Genomic DNA, 20,014 nt, shown 5'->3' with positions numbered 1-20,014 from the left:
CTGTTGCCGGAGTTCTAGACCAAATGAAACTGGCATGATGAACGAAGTGATCGAATTTCTGTTAATCTCTTCACTCCACCGCCAGTTACAATAGAAGACTCGTCCTCTTCAATCGGTACCATGCAGGCACACTCTACTTTCGTATGAGAAGAGAACGGAGTCTTCTCCTGACCGTCCAGTCTCGGAGATCTCGTTGGACAACAATGAGGGCTCGATTTCTCAGCGATGTGCTGAAAATAAATCGGTCATCTCTCTTGGATGTGCACCTTTTTTTTTCTGGAACCGCTTTTTCGATAAAATTTACTTTGTAGAGACGGCAAACTCTGAAATATTCAAACTGACTCATGTTCAGGACACCGACCATTTCTCGCTGTTTCCGCTCTTGTCGCAATACCGACCGCTTCAGAAGCTTCAACAGTTGTTGTGTTCATTTTCTTGTATAATTCTTGTTTGTTGTTAACGAAGATGTGTATCGATTGGCGTTTGATGGCTAACTGATAGTGGTAGTTCATGTAGATAACTATTTATTTAGTTACCACTCATTGGTACTATTGTAAACAAGCATAAAAAGGCTGGTTACAGATCATAACATATTGTTGGACTATGGACGATATTATATTTCATTTTGAAACTATTATCTCCAAGATTTTAATAAGAAAAATACAATTTCGTGATCAGTTTTTTTGCCAGTTACAATTGCAAAGGTGTTGCCTTAGTGATTTTGTTTGCTCTTGAGTGTAGATTGATTTTTATAATAAGGAATTCTTTTTCTTTATTTAACACCTCAAAAAGTTGATATGAATTGGTGAAAGTATAGTTGATGTTTTTTGTGATCTGTCGTTTTTTCCCAAATGCTCTTCTCAGTTCCTAGCATCCCACTCACACAGGAAACATGGAAATTTCGTACTGCTAAAAAGAAAGCCTTAAATTTCTAGACCTCCGCACAGTTCCCAGTTGTACTTTTCATATCGTATTAATTGAGTAATTCCTCTAGATTTGTATAGTAGTCCTTTGACTGAACTAAATGACCATCCTGAACATAAGCAAAAACATTGACCTTACATTGAAGAGTAACTTTTAAGCTTTTTTGATGAGCTGATAAACTGTTTTTTGTTAGAAGGTACTCCGAAGGAAATAACTCTCTCAGCAATTGCTTGTCAGTACACAAATTGTCCATTCTGTGCAAAATATTCAAAAAAACTGGCTCCACGATTTCTATATAAGGGAAGGTAGTTTCTGGAGCAAGCAATTTTTTTGCTCCCCTTTAGCCGGTGATTCGGAAAGGTTTTATGGAAAGACTAAATCTTCCACTAGAAATCTTTCAGCTCGGCTTGTGAAAATAGTTTTGGTTGATGTGATATGAGTTTGATGGTTTAAAATCACTATCCATAGCATGTAGGGAGCCGAAAGTTGAGAAGATGACAGTATCTTCTTTTAGTAGTTACATCAACACTTAGGGGAAAAAAACAAAAAAAAAAAACTTGAACTAGGCGCTTAAAAAAGCGAAACATTTTCTGATAATAAGCTTATAAATATGCATGAGATTTAAAGAAAAACCAGGAAAAGTAATTCATAAAAATGAATATCTTTATCAATATAACACAGTTTTACACAAAAAACATGGAAATTTAAGTCATTTCGTCATAAGATACTAAATACTAATAATAAAATACTAAATAATAGGAACAAATGAAATTTTAAGCATTACAAACTACTCGTCTTTGAATAAACCAATAACTAATTGCCTTTCTAAATTGTCAACAGTAAATCCTATTCTTCTATCACTCAGCACATATTTTTGTGATGGTAATTGGTGCATATTTAAATTTAGGAACAATAGTTGCATCTATTGCAAGATGTTCAAGAAAATTTAACTCTTTACCTCTATACCCTCATTTTTATTTAGCACTTCAGTCAATTTATTAAAAATTGAAACTCCTGAAGCACCACGTACTTTTGAGGTCTCGTTCTTAAATGTTTCGATTATTTCCACAACATCTACAAAAGGAAGTGTCTTGTTATAGCTTGGCTAACAAAGCTGTATTTAGCCTTAATAAACGCCAAGTTTTGTTTCACATCTTCATTTTTTACAATCTCTTGACACTTTTCAATCTGTTGAGAAGCCGATTTAGGGAACTCTAATATAATTTCCTTAACAGACTAAAAGTGATCCACATAATAGTTGGCAGCATCCAATCACGTACCCCATCTGGTAATAACCGATTCAGGAGGAAGTGGTACTTCTGGTATTCTATCCCGAAATAATTGAACCCTCAATGGAACTTTTAAGAAAACTTTCTTTCCAGTTTTGATCAAATCATTGACCAAAGGAAACTGTGTTCGAATAGTTTCAGCTACACGATTAAGGCTATGCGCCATGCAAGTGCAATGTGTTAAATGCACATAAAAAATTTTAAATTTGTAAAGCATTAGCAAAATTTTTTCACTTGGAACGGGGCTCGGCAAAAAGAATTTCGTTAACTCATCGTTAATAAATCTCGTAATAGTGTTATTATTGTTTTGATATGTAATACTATTTGTTTGTTCTAGCTGCTTAGCACCTACTAAAAAAGCATTAGTAGGGCAATCTTCGTTCAATATTCCTATCATTAAGTGCGCTATATATCGACCACATGAATCTGTAGTTTCATCTACACAAAACCATATATAATTATTTCCAATTTTCTGTTTCATTTTTTCGATTACGTTGTTGTAAACCAAGTCAATTTAGTTTTTACGTGAAGTACATTCGGCAGGAATATGTCTGCTCGTGTATTTTTGTAGAAATGAACTAAAATTACTGTTATATAGTTTTGGTAATGGAATATTGCAAGATATCATCATTTTACATAAATCAAAGTTGAATTCTTTCTGCTCAAATTTCTCTTTCCCAAATCGGCTTACGGAATTCCACGAACAATTGACATGTACTGGGTAGCGCTAGTACGATGTTGTGACGATGTGGCTTAGGTAATATAAAATAAGTCAACCGGAAATTGGCAAATATATTAAAAACTGTTACATACCGAAAAGTAAATGTACAAAATTAGCACCAAATACACCACTAAGTGTTAAAATATTTATAAAACTGGAAACAAAAAAATAAATGCATTAAAGCTGAAAAAAAGGCATAATGGAACAGAAAAAAATAACCCTGTGAATCCTTTTATTGAAATTCATGCATATATGTGATCAAAATACATCTGCCATCAGAAATTACTTATGGAATAATAGCTAGAAATCCGCGCGCTACTGATTAGATATTGTTCGACTACAAAATATATGTTCCGTAGTTCTTCTGTTATGCTCTTTAATATCACAAAGATTTGACGTTTGCTGCCAAAAGAACAATATGTGCCATACTAGGAGCTCACACTGTACTCAATGAAACGAAGCACATATTATTGCAGAAACTGGAAGCAGCTTTCGCAACATAAAATTTATTGTCAGAATACACATGACCCATTTCTAATACAGGGTGCGTCAGGGATACAAATGAAAATGAGCGAAGCGAGTTGTCAAGGTTGCCGTTATGTACCCCAACTCAAAACATTTTAGTCGTCATGGAACAGTGGTCAAAGATCAGCACCGCGCGTTTTTTGAGAAAGGTTTTTACCAAACCGGTATTGTCATTTTCGTACTCATTCTATTAATCGCAATAAATTCAATGAAGTTGTGGGTGATCCATTCGATCTTCTGAGAATGTTGAACGCGTGATAGTTCCGACAAATCAGTCCGAAGAATCGTGAGGTGAGATTTACACCGTCACCATTACAAAATAGTGGTGTGCCTTATGATAATCGGGAATCATAAACCCATATTTTTAGAAAATGGAAGAGGGCAGTCTGTTTCTGTGAACACAGGGCGGTATTCGTCAACATGTAGTGAATGATTAACTAACAAGACGGAATCACACTAGTGTGAGCGTGAATATAGTTGATGAGATTCTCCCGAATCGTGTGTTATCCAAAAACGGAGCGATTCATAAGCCTCACCCGATCTCACACCATGTGATTTTTTCTTGTGGGGATTTATAGAAAGTGGAGAACAACCTTGTGCGGTTGAAGTACTCAAGGAAAGAATCCGATTGGTAATTCCTTAGAGCTTCATGACCTAATGGACAATCGCCTACAAGAATACATGAATCGGGCAGGACGCCATCTTACCGATATTATTTTTAAACGTTGATTATGAACAGCTTTTTTTCGTCTAGGCTTTTTAATGCAAAATAAGATTATATAATTTTAGAAAATGCATCTATTCATTTATTTCAAAAATGCAGAATTGATTACTGCACCCTGTAAATGTGTTACTGTTTGTTAGTGAAAACCACTACATTCAAAGTCCCCTATAAGTTAAAGTTAAAGTTAAGTTAAAGGGATATTTGTTCACTGTACCAATTAAGACATCAAAAAATATATAATAGAGCTATTCAAAAAGCATTTCTTCTAACCGGTACTAAGAGTACTAAGCTCTGGTTTAATATATATCTTAATATAAATTGACTCAATCCACAATCTGAGTATTATATAATTAACGTGATTTTCACAGCGCGAGGATGTCCTGCTGCGGTATTTAGGCTGTGGACTGATGTTTCCTCTACCCCCATCGAACTTTGTGGTGAAAAAGGTATAAACGATAAGTGGCAGTACGTTTCTACGTCCAATGCGATGAGGTTTAGGTAAGCCCTTATTTATTTCACAATATTTTGGTATTCTATCATCAGAAAATGCCTAAAAAACCATTACAGAAGTATTGGTATGAATTTTTACAAAAATACAAGACAATTAATTATTACAAGCCACCAAACAGAGACAACTCGATGCGAAAAGAAGAAGGAAGATAGTTCTAGTGTTCTATAAATATGATTAGGTCATTCAGGAACTTCTTCATCATATGATCTTTCTCTCAATTACTAATTTATCTCCTATAAACGGTGCACTACCATCCGCAAAATATCATATTCATGATGCACAGTGGCCGAGGCAATTGTGTAATTTTTATTGATACTAAATGTCTTCAAGCTTATTTAAACGATATCGGTACCTCGGGTAACGCTGACACCAGGTACGTCGCAGGTCATCTTTGTCAAGATATTTGTGTTCAGTGATCTCCAAAACCGCCGAGTAGTACAATTGAATTCATTTCATGTAACATTTTCCTTCAATAATAGATTTTCCCCTGTACAAATGCAATTTCCATTTCTTAATTTTGGTTAACAAATTTTCTTGATGCTCTATCGAATCGAATGCTCTTTGTTGCATCTTTATCCACTGTAGATGTGGAAATTCCTAGACTTGACGTTTTTTGCTTCTTTTCTTCGACTAATATCCCATTTTATGAAATCATTTCAAGAGAAAAATAGTAACATTTTTTTGTTTTTCTACGATTAACTAAACTATCGTAGGTATAAAAACATGGTAGAAAATATTCACCTTTTGGTACATCTATTTTATTCTCTACATATTACGAAGCCTATAATATAATACATTTTTAGCTTCATAACGGCTGACAAAGCTGTTGGTGCTCAAGGATTTCGAGCGGTCTGGACTGAAGTGATAGAAGGACCAAGCTGCGACGAATTCCAATGCGTTAAGTCGGGGTTCTGCATTCCTGACAAATTACGGTGTAACAAGGTCAATAATTGTGGAGCAGACGACGAATCAGACGAGGAGGATTGTAAGTGATTCGATGGTAGTTATGCATTACTGTGTTTTGTATGTGTAAATTCGTATTATAAGATTGCTGCACTTGATATCTTTGAAATTCATTGAGATGTTCTAACTAACTGCTTGTTGCTTTTTCTAAATCTACTGTGGTCTTTATATAGATTCCTTCCTGCAGTTTTTTTCTTATTCTTATGAAGCCTATCTACCAAGAGACCAAATATATTTTGCAGTACAAAATATTCCAACTTTAGATCTATATTCAATTTCAAATTATCTTTAGACAGACTTCCAACAGCTTTGATCGTTTATCTATAGTCATGTTTCAATTATGATTTCAATTTTAGCAATATAAACTATTTTGTTTTCATCTCAACTGTGAATTCTTCCTTTATGGTCTGAATTTGCAATCTATGTATTATAGACTTAGGCACTACCAGAAGAAATGTAGTTTTTAAGACTTTACAGCACAAACTATTTTATTGATTCAAGAGGGAGAAGTCATAAGAATCCATGTTGAGTCAACTACGCCTTTCAATTTATATGCTGGAAAACTGAATACACATTTAAATTGATAGTTTATAACTCATCTGCAGTCTGATATGAGTTAACATAATTGTAAATGGTTTTGGTAATGAAATCCCACATGTTTTCGATTGGATTGATATCAAGAGATATAGCTGGTTGATTCAATATCCTTATACATTCTGCTTTTAGTACGTTTTAAGCTAAATCGCTACATTTAGTATAAATAACGGATGAATGGTAGTTGCTTTGCGGAGATGATCTGGTTCTCTCCAAAATCCATGTGAGGTGTCACGATCATAGAGTCAAATTTTGGCTTTATATGTTAATACGAGGGTTGATACTTAATTTTGAGATAGACAAGTGAGAACAAATATTTATAATTGGATATGGCTTCTTTGTTTCTTGAAATATTCTCTATTAAGGTCAGTACACTTTTGTACGCGTCTGAACCAATTGTCGAAGCATTTTTCAAATTCTGATTGAGGTACCTATTGGAACGTATCGATCTCTTCTGCATGTGTATAAAAACGTTGACCTCGCCTTACGTTTTGATTTCCAGGAATAAAAAGGAATCATTGGGTGCCGAACGGCGATTAACCCATCAATTCGATGTTTGGACTGTTTAAAAACGTTTTTATTTGAGCTGATGTGAGGAAGCTTGCATTGTCATGGTAAAGAATAATTCGTCCGTGATTGGTTTTCTTCATTTTTTCAAACACTTTTGGCAAAAAATTCAGGTGTTCCATTAAGAATAGACAATCTTCTTCAAAGTGCTTCGTGAGCGAACTTCTTTTGTTGGATTTGGCTCGTCTTTATAGACCCATATAGTCGATTGTTGTTTTAGTTTTGGGTTCATATGCATAGATCCATGATTTGTCATCTATCACGATCTTATAGACGTCTTTAAATTTCTTTATACCAATAGACACTAGCTCTTTTTGACATATCAAATTATATGGTGTCTAAGGCGAACTAATCTCTATTTGATGTAACACAAATAGAGCTTTATTTGAGTTACATCAAGCTAGCAGCTAAATATTCGGAAAAATTAGAAAAAAATATATGAATTGAAAGGATTTTACCTTGTTATCCTGTTTGATTCGTAAATTTAACCATAATTAATCCCTGAAACAATTTGATTTATTACATACTGTTTTTTGTAGAAAGAAATTGCAATAAATAATTTATCGATTTACCTTGACTGATAATTTTTACTGAGTCCTTGAAAGAGCTGTTCCTTATTGTGAAATTCATTAAAATTAAATCGGAAACGTCCAAACATAACCTAAACTAACAGAATCTTGGTTTCTAAAAAGTGTACGGGTATAATCTAACGACGCCGTGGTTTTTGAGTGATTCATTTATTACTGTAATTGCGTTAATTAATTAGTAAATAGAACGATATCCTATCGTCTACACTATTTCAATCACTTAATTTAAATTGATTCAAACATCAAAACAAGCGACCGTTATTCCATCCCGTGGAGACTGCGATTCATCAAGTTCTGCGCACGCGCCCAGCCAACTCACAGACATGTGCGCAATGAATAATCCAGAATAATTAATTAATTTTTTTTCCAGGTTTTCCTAAGACTTTAGACAAAAAGGAAAATATAATGAAAACGAGAGAATTAGAAACATTTGATAGGTATTTTTAGTTTTTATAGAGGACAATTTGGGCCGGAAATAAAAAATATTTTCTAATCTGAATTTGCAACCACGGTTTTAATTAATACCTTTTCATCGAATCAACGAGAAAATTCGGGGTTTGGATTTTTAGAAGGAGCATTGAAAATCCTTTCGATTCATATATTTTTTTTCAATTTTTCCGAATATTTGGCTGCTAGCTTGATGCAACGCTCAAATCGCACGTTCTGAGTGTGTTCACTATGAAAAATGACATTGTCAGATTTGACATATTCACATCAGTGTTTATCTCAAAATTAAATAGCAACCCTCTTCCGTAAAAATAACATATATGCCCTTTAGGACACGAAATTACAGTGGAGAGCCTAATGGTTTTCTAGCAGGTGAATTTGCATCAAAGAATCGTCTAGAGCTGTTGGGAATGATATAATACTCAGAAATGTACTTGAAATTTACCTCTTCGAGTCTAAACTGTAATTTTCCGGTTTCTATGAGCATGTTTTACTAAATAAATATTCTTTCTTGCGCTAGACTTTCCATAATAAGCACTACGTGGTCTGTTTCCCAAAATCTTTATATCTATGAGTTACCCAATATTTTGTCCAATTTTTGGGTTGATTATAACTAGTCACGAGTCGAATTCTAGTTTTATGTGTGAATAACACCTTCTCCGCAGGGGCAAAATATAACAACTATGCCTTCTAAAAGAATGAGGACAAGATAAAGAACGTAATGATCTTCTAGCAGGTAAATTTCCATCATGGAGTTATCTAGAGCTGTAAGTGATGATATAATACAGAGAAATGTAGTTGAAAGTGTCATCTTGAATATTAAGCTGATATCGTTTGGTGTATATGAACAAATAACAATTCTCTGTTGCAATAGACTATCGAATTGCTAAATATTTTCTGACATCTGATGATTGAGATATTCTGCATCTTTAAGAGCATTAATTCTTTTTCCATTCATTGGAGAAATTATATACATGCCTAACTTCAAAAGATGGCACAATATGAATCCAATGTTTTTCTTAAGGCTACTTGACATGATGCAAGACAACAAGCAAGAAATTGCAAAGAAAAAAATATTGCATGGACGAATATTGCACGTTTCTTGACATTATGCTAGTCTCTTGCCAATCTATCATAATTCCACTAATCCAAATTCCATAAGCAAAAGTGAACAATTTCTTAACCTCAAATTTCATTCAATATTTTGTGATCGGCTTAAAATGAAAATAACAAAACTAGGTAGAGTTAAAAAGAAAATAGTGGTTATTGCTTCACTGAAAATAATTATATCTGCTGCTACCTTGCTTTTGGAGTCTGATGGACAGAAGAGAACACCTAGGCGATGGTGTGCCAGGCTCTGGCTAGATAGAACAAGGGAAAACTACAACTACAGTATTAATCGAGAAAACATACAAAAATTATTTGAGGATTGATGAAAAAACCTTTGAAAAGCTCCTGAGAAAAACAAAACATTAGATAACCAATAATGTTGCAAGTGCGACATCTTGCATGAAACAAACAGCTGAACTTCATCTGCGCTTGTTTTTGATTGTTGTCTTGCATCATCGATCTTCATAGATATCTAAGCATGGACAAAATACTGATGCTTGCTGTAATAGCATTTAGTGATTATCGATGCCTATCACAGTTAAGTAGATAACATTCAATAGGAGTAATATCACAATATTTGTAAACAGTTGAATGTAGGACTATAATTTTACTTGCGAAACCATTATTCATTTTATCACATTCAATGAATTTCAAAGCAGATATTTATGATATTTTCCATGATTTATCAAAGTTTAACGCATATGTAATGAAGTCCAATTGAGAAGATCTGTATTAAAAAATCGAAAATTCACTTTTTTTATATCAATATATATATATATATATATATATATATATATATATATATATATATATATATATATATATTCTGCTAAAAACTCTTTGCTATGGATTAACTTTTTATCTCACTTTTTTCCATACAGATAATTTTTATCATATTTTTCCGATTTTTGAAATACTGATTGTTCTGATTTGAGGCTTAAACAAATTCGAGAATACTCCCATAAGTATCTGACTCAAAATTTTGGAAAAAATAAATTTTTTCCCAGCAATATTGAGGCAATATTGAACAATTTATGTACTGAATCATTTTCACAAGTTGTTTCCATCATTTTGACTACTACAATGCCGTTTTGTAGTGATGAAATAACATCTTCTTATATACCAGGTGAGGCCTATTTTGCTTAAAAGGTCCGCTCAAATATGCCAAAAGCTCTGACATTACTCACCATTGTTACTTTTCCTTTTCTTGAGAGATAGTTACAAAAAACCGACATTCTGTTGGTGAAATGTTCTTATCCTCTGCAGCCGGTTTTTCCTTTCCAGTGCATAGTTTGAATCGTTTTTTTTATATTGGATATAGAATCATAATCTGGTGTTCCATCCATGGGTACGAAACTCCGTGAAAATTCTGCTATACTGATATGGATCTGCTTTAAGCACTTCAATAAAACACTCAGTGTGAGAGACACCATCTTGCATGTATAAACCCTTAGATAATATGCTATGTATTAGACGGAATGCCAACTATGTTTCCTACTTCCACTTAAATATAATCCATTACCACTTTGTGGATTCTCTTTACCTCAATTGGCCGACAACAGTGATGATTCTCCTAGTAATTTGTAAGGTCTAGTTTATATTCTGTTATAAAATAACATGCCGTTTAGGCCTATTACGTTTTTTTTCAAATGTTTCAATATTCGTCAGTTCACGTATTGGGGCTTAGTAGTCACTTCTATTTTAACTGTAACGTCTAAGCTTGTGAAGAAATTAGTTATCGTCTTCCCACTCCATTGACTTACATGTTACAAAGAAGTGGATTTATCCTGAATAGAATCCAGTTCAGCTTTCATATTAGTCGAGGAGATGCCTTGCTTATTGTCAACTTCTTCAAAACTGGCTCATCCACACAGTATACTCCGGACAAAAAGGAACGCTTAAAAAATCACGGAATTAACACCGAAGCTACTTCGAACAAACACTGGACCTATTAAGTCAAATTTAAAATATTCGATGCTTAGCCTAGATCCATTGTTATTAAACTTGGTCAGTCACAACTACTGTTATATAGACTGAAAGCAGGTTATTTGACCTGTACTGGTTGTAGCAAGGTCTATGCCTATCCACCTTGTATTTGAAAGACAGGCAGATAGAAGAACTGCAAGCGGAATAGACTCACCTGATCTCGAATAATAAAATTAGTATTGAATCGATTTCTTTTGGAACGAAATATTGACAAGCTTATTGAACGTATACTTCTTGAAACTGACCTATTCCACATCCCAAGGGAGTGGTGTTAGGACAAGAACAAATGCTGGAGGAATCGCAGAGCTACTACGATTGATATACTCAACTCTTCAACTATATAATAAGAAGAAATTGCAGCTAACACTTGGCGCCTATTTGTCAATAAGTACCAACAAAATCGAAGTTATACTATTTCTGCGCTTACCTTTCGAGCTATTTGGGAGAGTGTTTTAGCTAAATGGAAAATTATTTTTTTTAAACCACAAAACAAATTTTTTGCGTGATTTCTAAATTAAAACTTGAATTTGCACCAACTGCATTTATAAAAAAGTCTTTTTAAAACTTATGAAGCTTCATATATTGTTGAAAAAGTTGCATATGATATATCTTTCTGCTAAAACTTTGTATATTCAGATATTTGAATGCCTAAATTTTGAATATTGATATTCTGCACTTTCACTGTTTTCTGGCGTTAATATATTTTTGGACGTTCTCTTTGTGAAATCCTCTCAAGATCCCGCAATTTTATAGGCATATAACTTAGAAACGAGGGGTCGTATGAGAAATTGTTTCTCGTGGTACAGCATTATTTTCACGTCATCCACTCACTTCCGAATTTTTTGCATGGATTTCCGTAACAACTTTTATATTTGCAAACAAATATCAAAGAACCTCGAGTGTCAATTTACAAATTTTGTTTTCTAATACAGCGGTACTGTTCGAACAAATTCTGTTATATTTGAGTCAGATACTCATGTGACCAACCAGGATGCTTGAATAACACGCAAAGCTGCTATACTAGATAACCCAGTAGGTTATAATTCAACTGAGGAAGGTGATGACAATTAGTTTATTCAATTATATAATAAGTATATTCAGTATAATTTTTGGTTGATAGGAAAGTTATTGGTAGCATTATATCTAGGTTTGGAACTGAACAAAAACAAATGAATAAAAAAAACTAATGTAAATATCGAATGAAGTGAATACTGTGGATGATGAAACTATGGAAGAAAGTAATTCCTAAGATTCAAAGCGTTTAAAAGGAGTGTTAAATCTATAATACGAAGGTTGCCACTCAAGTTAGATATTGGTAAATATCTTAAATTTAACATTGCTATCATAGAATTTGACATTTTTGATGAGACGTGATATCATACGGAAGCTATTTGAGTTGTTTACATTCATCTTGGTCCGAAAATGGAATTAAATCGCGAAAATTTCCATGCAATAATTTTCTATGACTTTCGACGTGGATTGAATTAACAGCAGTGCCGATCAATTCGCTCTGACACACCACCTTGAGCAATCTTTGTCGCGCTTCAGTGCAGGATGAGCTCCGTGAAGGTCGTCAAAAATCATCGATGCTGTGCGCAAACTGATATTCAATATCGTCATATCAAATCCCTTGAGATTGAGGCATACTTGGGCATTAGATTTTTTCGTGGTGGATACCACATAATTTAGCAATCGCTCATGAGAAAACTCGTGTTTACTATATGGGTCTTCCAGACGAGCAAAACCAACGCTCACGAAACACTTAGTTCGATTAGATCAAAGTAGAACGGTCAATTCTGAATAGTAAACAAATCGCAAAAGACTAATCATCCTCCACCACAACACAGCAGTGCAAACAAAAAGTGTATTGATCTCAATGGAGAATATTTTGAAAAACACTAAAGCCATATCCAATTATAAATATTTGTTTTTATATGTCTATCTCAAAACTCGAGTATCAGCCCCCTTATAGGAACGAAAAGATGTAAGTTGGTGTAGAAACAGATTAAGAGAAAATTATAAGAAGCTTGTAAGGCGAAGATGATATAGAAATTAAAAAAATATAATGATTTATATGAAACTATATAGATCCAATTAGACTACGCTTGATGAAAAAGAGATTATTGATGAACATATGAAATTATAATGAAAATGAAAAGTCGAGTGAATAATTTCTTATAGAAGCGTCTCTTTAAAGTGTACTAAGTTATATCAAGCAATCGCGAATTTGAACCTGCTCCGTCTTCTTAATCTGCTACTATATTCAATTTAGTAGGTTGTTATTTCCAGTATCTTTCGTAAAATATGGATATTGAAGAATATTTTAGGATATAGTTCCATTTAAAGTTTGGAAATCTTTTAATCTAGTCCACCAAATGGGGAATAACTAGAGATATCAGTTAAGAACAAGATTCAGTCAAGATGTCCGTCGATAACAGAAACAGATGAAAATGTGCTAAAATTTTACAGAATTTTCAGTTCCAACATACATTTGAGGTACTGAAACGATGTACAAATAGAGATCTGAAATATGAGCCTTCATGATGACAGTAGCCTCTAAAGTTTCACGCTAAAAGTCTTCTTGTTCAACTTTCGCACAAGATTTCGGACTATGCAACTTCTGTTTCACCAAATATAAAAAACCTGATACTGTAAGATCTTTTGACATAGATTCTGGTAATCAGAGAGACAGAACAGTTGGAAGCATTATTATTTTAAACGATATTCATTCAAATTAAATATTAATAATTAACCATTCTTCGAAGTCATTTCTAAACTATTACAATTCATCGAATAAAACTGTATCATCTACCTTCCTTGGTATGAAACTGAATTTTGAAGCACTGCTTATGTCTTTGTTTAAATTTGTAATGTTTGTGTGTGCAGGTGTATCGCGCGCGTCTCTTCGGCGGCCTCGTAGCTTACGGCACCTACTGCCACCACTTTTGTTGGCGCTGACGCTGCCGCTGCTGAGGCCAGCGTGACGCCTCCACTGTTAACAGCGCATGCCTACTTGTCTAAAGCTCACACGTGAGTGAATCTAACTTTACTTCTTTCTCGTTTTAGTACGTTTCTTTAATTTCACATGATTTGTGCTATTGAACAAATGTCGATGTTTTGCTAAACGATAATGCATTTATAGCTACAATGAATGAGATTTTTATTTTTAAATTACCCACTCTTCTTCCAGCTCAGACTATAACACGCAATTTCAATTCTCACATATGAGACTTAGAATAATAACAAAAGAATCACAATTTAGTTTTATTGAAGAGAAAACAATAGTCTCTAGCTCTAAAAATACTTTTATTGTCTCGATTATGGAAGAAAAATTGAGGAAAACCTGAAAATAAGTGAATGAAAAACTGTAACACTTTAGAAATATGTTGCTCCGTATAAAATTAAACTGTACTTAATCGTAGATTCTAAGCATACAATGAAAATTTTGTGAAAAATTACAATATTTTGGGATCCAGTTTCGATACATCCCTAAGCTGTACACAAAAGGAAAACAAATTATCTGAAAAATATCACATATAGAACTTATGTATAGGAAATAATAAATTTTCCAGATATACTAACTCTTTCATCCCTTTCTTTGAAGTATTATGAAGTACGTCCATGAATAAACATACAGGACGCACCAATTTTAGAACGTACTGGGGGTTTCTTTTAGCGAAATTACCACTATCTTCAAGTTTGTCGTAAGACTGGTACATCCTGTGTGCTTATTTACCGACGCACTGTATAATACTGTTATTCATATTGAGGTAAATATATTATTCAGTTTAATTTTATCAAAATAAATTCCTGAGCAAATGAAAAAATTGGATAAATTTTATGTTCTAGGCACGTCAAACGAACAATCTAAAGAGAAATTTCGTCTTTCCTGGTTAATAGCCATCGCCGTTATTTTGCTCATATTGGTATTCCTTTGCATCATTTGCCACAGAAAAAGAAGAAGACGTCGAAGAAGAGCATTGCATCGTTCTATAAATGTCCCAGCCGTCCCGGGGACATCGCGTCAACCTCCGATCCACTTTTGCGAAGAATTAGGCGAACGATTCGCGTCCGTGGACAGTGTCTGATGATGGTTGAAGGCGCCACTTTCGAAACGTTACCTTGCATTTACTTTTAAGTTGTCAGCAATATTATCGAGAAAACAGGGTCTGAATATTGATCTATCTAATCGACTGAATTAGTTATGAGTTTAAATTATGCATACATTTTTCCATATTAGTTTACAAATTTCAACAAAATGGAAAATTAGATTTTAGAAAGAAATTGTGCATTTGTCTTTAACAAAATTGAAAAACAACGCCTCTTAAATGATAAAATAAGTCTCAAAATACAGGTAGTCATTATTTTCTTTTTAGTCAAACTTTGTCGCTCATTTTATTGTGAGAGAGGATCTACATTACTTTGACCGTTCATAGGTGTCGTACCTCTAATATTAATAGTCTTCAAAAACTGTCTAAGAAACGTAATTCTCTTCATATTGTGGCTCTTGTTCAACATTTTTGGGAAACTGCGATGAATGTCAACAGTTCTTCATCCCCCAACTTCTAAATAAAAAACTAATATCATTTCACAATTCAATGGAATTCGAATCGTTAATTGCCTGTAGCTTGGACACGACTGAGGGATTTGAGCCAGCACTGAAGTTAGTTGTAGCGATTGAGCGTGCAATTTACAACACCAAAAATGGCTTCTCGTAACTTCGCAATTAGTTAATCTCACTATAAAAAAACAACCTCAATACCGAGATGGTCAACAACATCGGCCAGATTGCAAGTTCTACTTTGTTTTTGTTAGATTTATCAAGATTCTTTTCACGCAAATAGTTGGTTAAAAAAATTTCTTCATGTATTCCTTTCGTGATTTTTTGAGTGTAATGAGTACTTTCATTATATAATACAAACAAATATTGCTTGGCAAAAAACAAAATTAGGATATTCTCACATTCCAATTCGATGATGTTGCCTAGAGTATTGTTAGTTATTGTCCAATTTAAACTTAGTTTGTTCTCCAATAAACATATTAGTGATTTGATAGATGTCATATAAATCTATCACAGTTTGTTGGAGAAATTGATTCCAACGATAAAGCTACATGAAACTCTAGCTAATGACAATTTTTTTCCTCTTACGTTTTTAAAATTTGTTCGTAGGTACTTGAAAAACATGGCTTAAATTTTATGAGAACTTTCAACCATCAATAATTCTTATAATCTAACTTTAAAACCTACATTTTCTCTTCTTATCAAATCTCATAAAATAATTAGTAATTTTATTTTTCCACTTGAAATATTGATTAATTATGATCTAGATGAATAACACAGGTTTGTTATATGGCTTTCAATATGTTCTAAAGAACATTTGAAATAATATCTAGTATATTCTTTTGAATTATGTAGTTGAAACAATGCAGTAGTTTCCACCGGGTGTTAATTATCATATGTCACGCTAATTAGATATTATGATTAATTTCTTTAAAACCCTTTCGTGGATTGTATATTGAAGATATTATTCAGATGGTACTGTTTGGAATCCACAAAACGTTGTACACGCACCACTGGTGCATTAATGACGCAGTTCTTCCATTCTATGTTTACCTCTTCAAGTATCGAACAAAACAGCTGGTGTTTCTTATGGCTACACTAAATTTGATACCGTAATTCTACTGAAGGTGACCGGATACTTTTAATACGCGCATTCTTCATTGTTAAGATTTTTAATAATATTACAAACCATGGTAGAAATTTCTCGTAGGTTTGATGGAATGTTTGATATCAGTCATGAACGAGATCAATTGGGAAGCTTTGATTCTGGTTAAGATAGATATACTGATATAGGAATCGTTTCCTTTGCATGGTTTGGATTGGAATGTTCAAACGTTCAAGAGTTTAAATTGAGCTATTTTTTCTCTGTATTTTATGGAAGCTCAACCCAAATGTTTAAATAGTTATTCACAGTTTAATACATGTTTTTGCAGCATCAAATGTTGTTCTTCATTTCTTTATGCATCTGTTTGTTTCCGGCAAGTTTTATCAAACTTTGCATATCTCGTATAATCTGATCTTCTTGGCAATCTTTTCTCGCTGGATCTCCAATCTGGTTATTTTTCTCATTCCCTGGCGTAGAATTTTTGATTTAATTGCATTTTCTAATATATTCTTGGTCCATGAATTTTCCTAATTATTATTCTCAGTTGTTTTTGAACCATATTTGTTAGATTAGACCAGAAATTGGCAAGAGGCAATTGGAGCTATAGGAAACCCAAAGATATCTCAAGGGTAGCGACGCCAAGAATCTATAGGATAGTTATACGTGAAGAGATGAGATGCATGTAAGATAGGAGTGTTAAAATTTTTTTAAAGGATACAACTGGACCAAGATGAATTGAGAAGAAGAACGAGTAGGTATATAGATTAGAGGATTATATGGTCAGGCAGAGATCGGCTATAGTGACAAAAAGACTGCGTTGGCTGGAGAGCTAAGATGAAAGGAAATAGAACGATGGAAAGAGCCTTAACAAGTGAAGAAGACGCAAAGAAGATGGCATCCAAGCAAAACGAATTGAAGAGTAACAATTTAGCGACTTTAAGGTATAAGACTATGAGACCTACAGTGCTTTGTTGTGTTTCCGCAGTTTATGTAACTCCTGGTGTTATTTTGGAGACATATATGATATAGCGGAGTTTGAAGTAATCTATCTATTTTAGTAGAATTAACAACACGCTGAAGTGAGGTATAGAATTCTCAACATCATACACTGACAATCTTTATTGCTAGGCTTTTAAATCATCAAGGGGCATTATTTATCAGTTTTAGAGGAAACTTTTTAGTCTCTTTCTATTTATATAATTTATATCAAAATATAATATTATATAAAACACAATTTCTGAAACTGTAACGATCTTTTGCACATTATATTGACGTTCTCAATGTTCTCAATCTCAAAATCGATCGATCGATTTTTTTTTTGGAAAAACATATGTAATAACAACATTTAAATGATTTTTATGACTGTGACTAATTCAGTAAGTTGAGAATAGATTGATTTCAATTGAAGTAACCGTTAAATGTTCATAAAAGTGCTATTCTACTTTGGAGTGCCATTCCACGATACCGCGTCACCGATATTTTCGGCATTTGAAGAGATTTACTAATCGTAGTCTCATAACCAGCAACTCTCGTTTACATTGTTATAATTCGACATGATATTGCAAACTCATCAATTATTTGTATTCAATACTCAACTTGAATAACTGTTCATTAAACAAATTATTGCTTAAAACAATGAAATCCACGATAAACATATGTATGAAGTTGTTGAAATTTTGCTTGATTTTAGGTCTTTTCTGACTGAAAATTGATTTTTAAAAAAGATTTGAACTATGAATTGTATTCGAATTGTTTGAGTATTTTTCATAAATTTTTAGTAGTTTTATGAACTAATTTCTAATCAGAAGCGATCTAGAATAAATACATTTTAACAACAAATTATAATAATATGAATATTGATTGAGGATACTGTTAATTCTAACTGAAATGGTGTCTTTCTGTGATAAAATTTGTGAATGATGGAATATAATGCAAATTTCTGTTTTGTTTATTGTCACGAGGAAACTATTGATATACTTTATCATAATAAGATTTTATCTAAGATGAAAATTTGATTGTCATATCTTCTTTTTCACAACAAATCTTCAATAGATTCACTAATCTTTGAATTATAAATTAGAAATTCTTATGGGATTCATCAGCATCCTTCACCCTCACATTCAAAGACAATTAAATAATAAAGAAACATGACTAAATATGTGGTGAATCAAAACTAATAAATAAATATCTGTGCAAGGGACTTTTACATTGAGAAGAGACCAGACCAGTGTCCTCCAGTTTTTTCAACAAACCAATTTTGATGTATAATTTCCTGCTATCTAAATGTGCTAGTGAATCAAATACAAGTATCATCCAAAAGAGTCAATCCACAATTTTACGTATTATATGGTACGTTTCAAACCAAAGTTTTCATGAATAATTGAAAATACTTGACATACAAGAAGTAATCGCAGATCAATGTAAAAAACACTGAAAAAGACTGCACATCAATCCTCTATTCCATCCAATCTTAGAACTCCAGCTGGATGAAGTATCAGAAGAAACTCGTTGACCTGAAAGATGGTGGAAGAGGTCATATCACTGGAGACGACTGCCAGTAGGAGTTCGCTTACAATCCAACCAACTGTAAAGTTTTGATTTCTAATAAAACAAAATTATACAAAAACATATCCTGCAAATACTACACACGATGTTTAAGTCGATCTAGGAAATTATTCAAACTACGATACTGAAATTTGTCTATTAAGTTTTTCCAATACCCACAAGATGATAGTGTTTTTGCTTGTGAAAATTAATTAACATTATATTTTTATAATGACGATGATGATCACTTAAGACTCCATTATTCATTAGAATGAACTGTTGATATTATAATCACGCTGTTATCATGAGCATTCACTTCAAAATTTAAACAAAATTTCAACTTTTTCATTATATATAAATATTTATCATAGTTTATAACGCATAGAAATTAATACTTTTCTCTGCTGATACTTTAGATATAGCTAATTCAGTGATAGTTTGCTATATTTCCAATAAATAGCAAGGATATTTGATTCTTCTCATAGAAAGACAATTCCATCTAAAATATAAATTCTCAAATTTGAAAATGTTAGTTTGCGATATGAATTTTATTTGAAAATAAAGCATACAATCCAATATGACAATAAAAAGTAGGTAATAATAGTAAATTCAAAATTTATATAAGTATAATTGTGTTTAAGTTGGAATTTCTGGAACCGTTGGTGATATTCACACTGAATGCACAACCACTACACCAACACGCACAATTACACTATCTGACACGCGTTTCGATAACCAAGTTATCGTTTTCGGAGACTGAAGGTAGACTAAACCTAATAACTTGACTTACCTGTTTTATACTAAATTTTCTCACCAATAAACCTTCTCCCGCGAAAATTAATTTCAGTGGGAAAAC

The 20,014-nt window shown here is 33.0% G+C and overlaps 1 protein-coding gene across 4 annotated transcripts in view; it reads left to right on the top strand.

Moving 5' to 3' along the window:
• The window catches only part of LOC130897369 (tolloid-like protein 2), a 246,522-nt gene extending 229,029 nt beyond the window's left edge, over window positions 1-17,493 (top strand). For all 4 annotated transcript variants that reach the window (XM_057806196.1, XM_057806198.1, XM_057806195.1 and 1 more), the window contains 3 exons: window positions 4,552-4,681; window positions 5,498-5,679; window positions 14,798-17,493. In XM_057806196.1, the coding sequence (XP_057662179.1) occupies window positions 4,552-4,681; window positions 5,498-5,679; window positions 14,798-15,036 (551 nt within the window). In that variant the 3' untranslated portion in view covers window positions 15,037-17,493. The remainder of the gene's footprint in view (window positions 1-4,551; window positions 4,682-5,497; window positions 5,680-14,797) is intronic.
• The last annotated feature ends 2,521 nt before the right edge of the window (window positions 17,494-20,014 follow it).

Source organism: Diorhabda carinulata, chromosome 8, assembly GCF_026250575.1.
Source record: "Diorhabda carinulata isolate Delta chromosome 8, icDioCari1.1, whole genome shotgun sequence".
Lineage (NCBI taxonomy): Eukaryota > Metazoa > Arthropoda > Insecta > Coleoptera > Chrysomelidae > Diorhabda > Diorhabda carinulata.
This window is presented reverse-complemented; position numbering and strand designations above follow the sequence as displayed.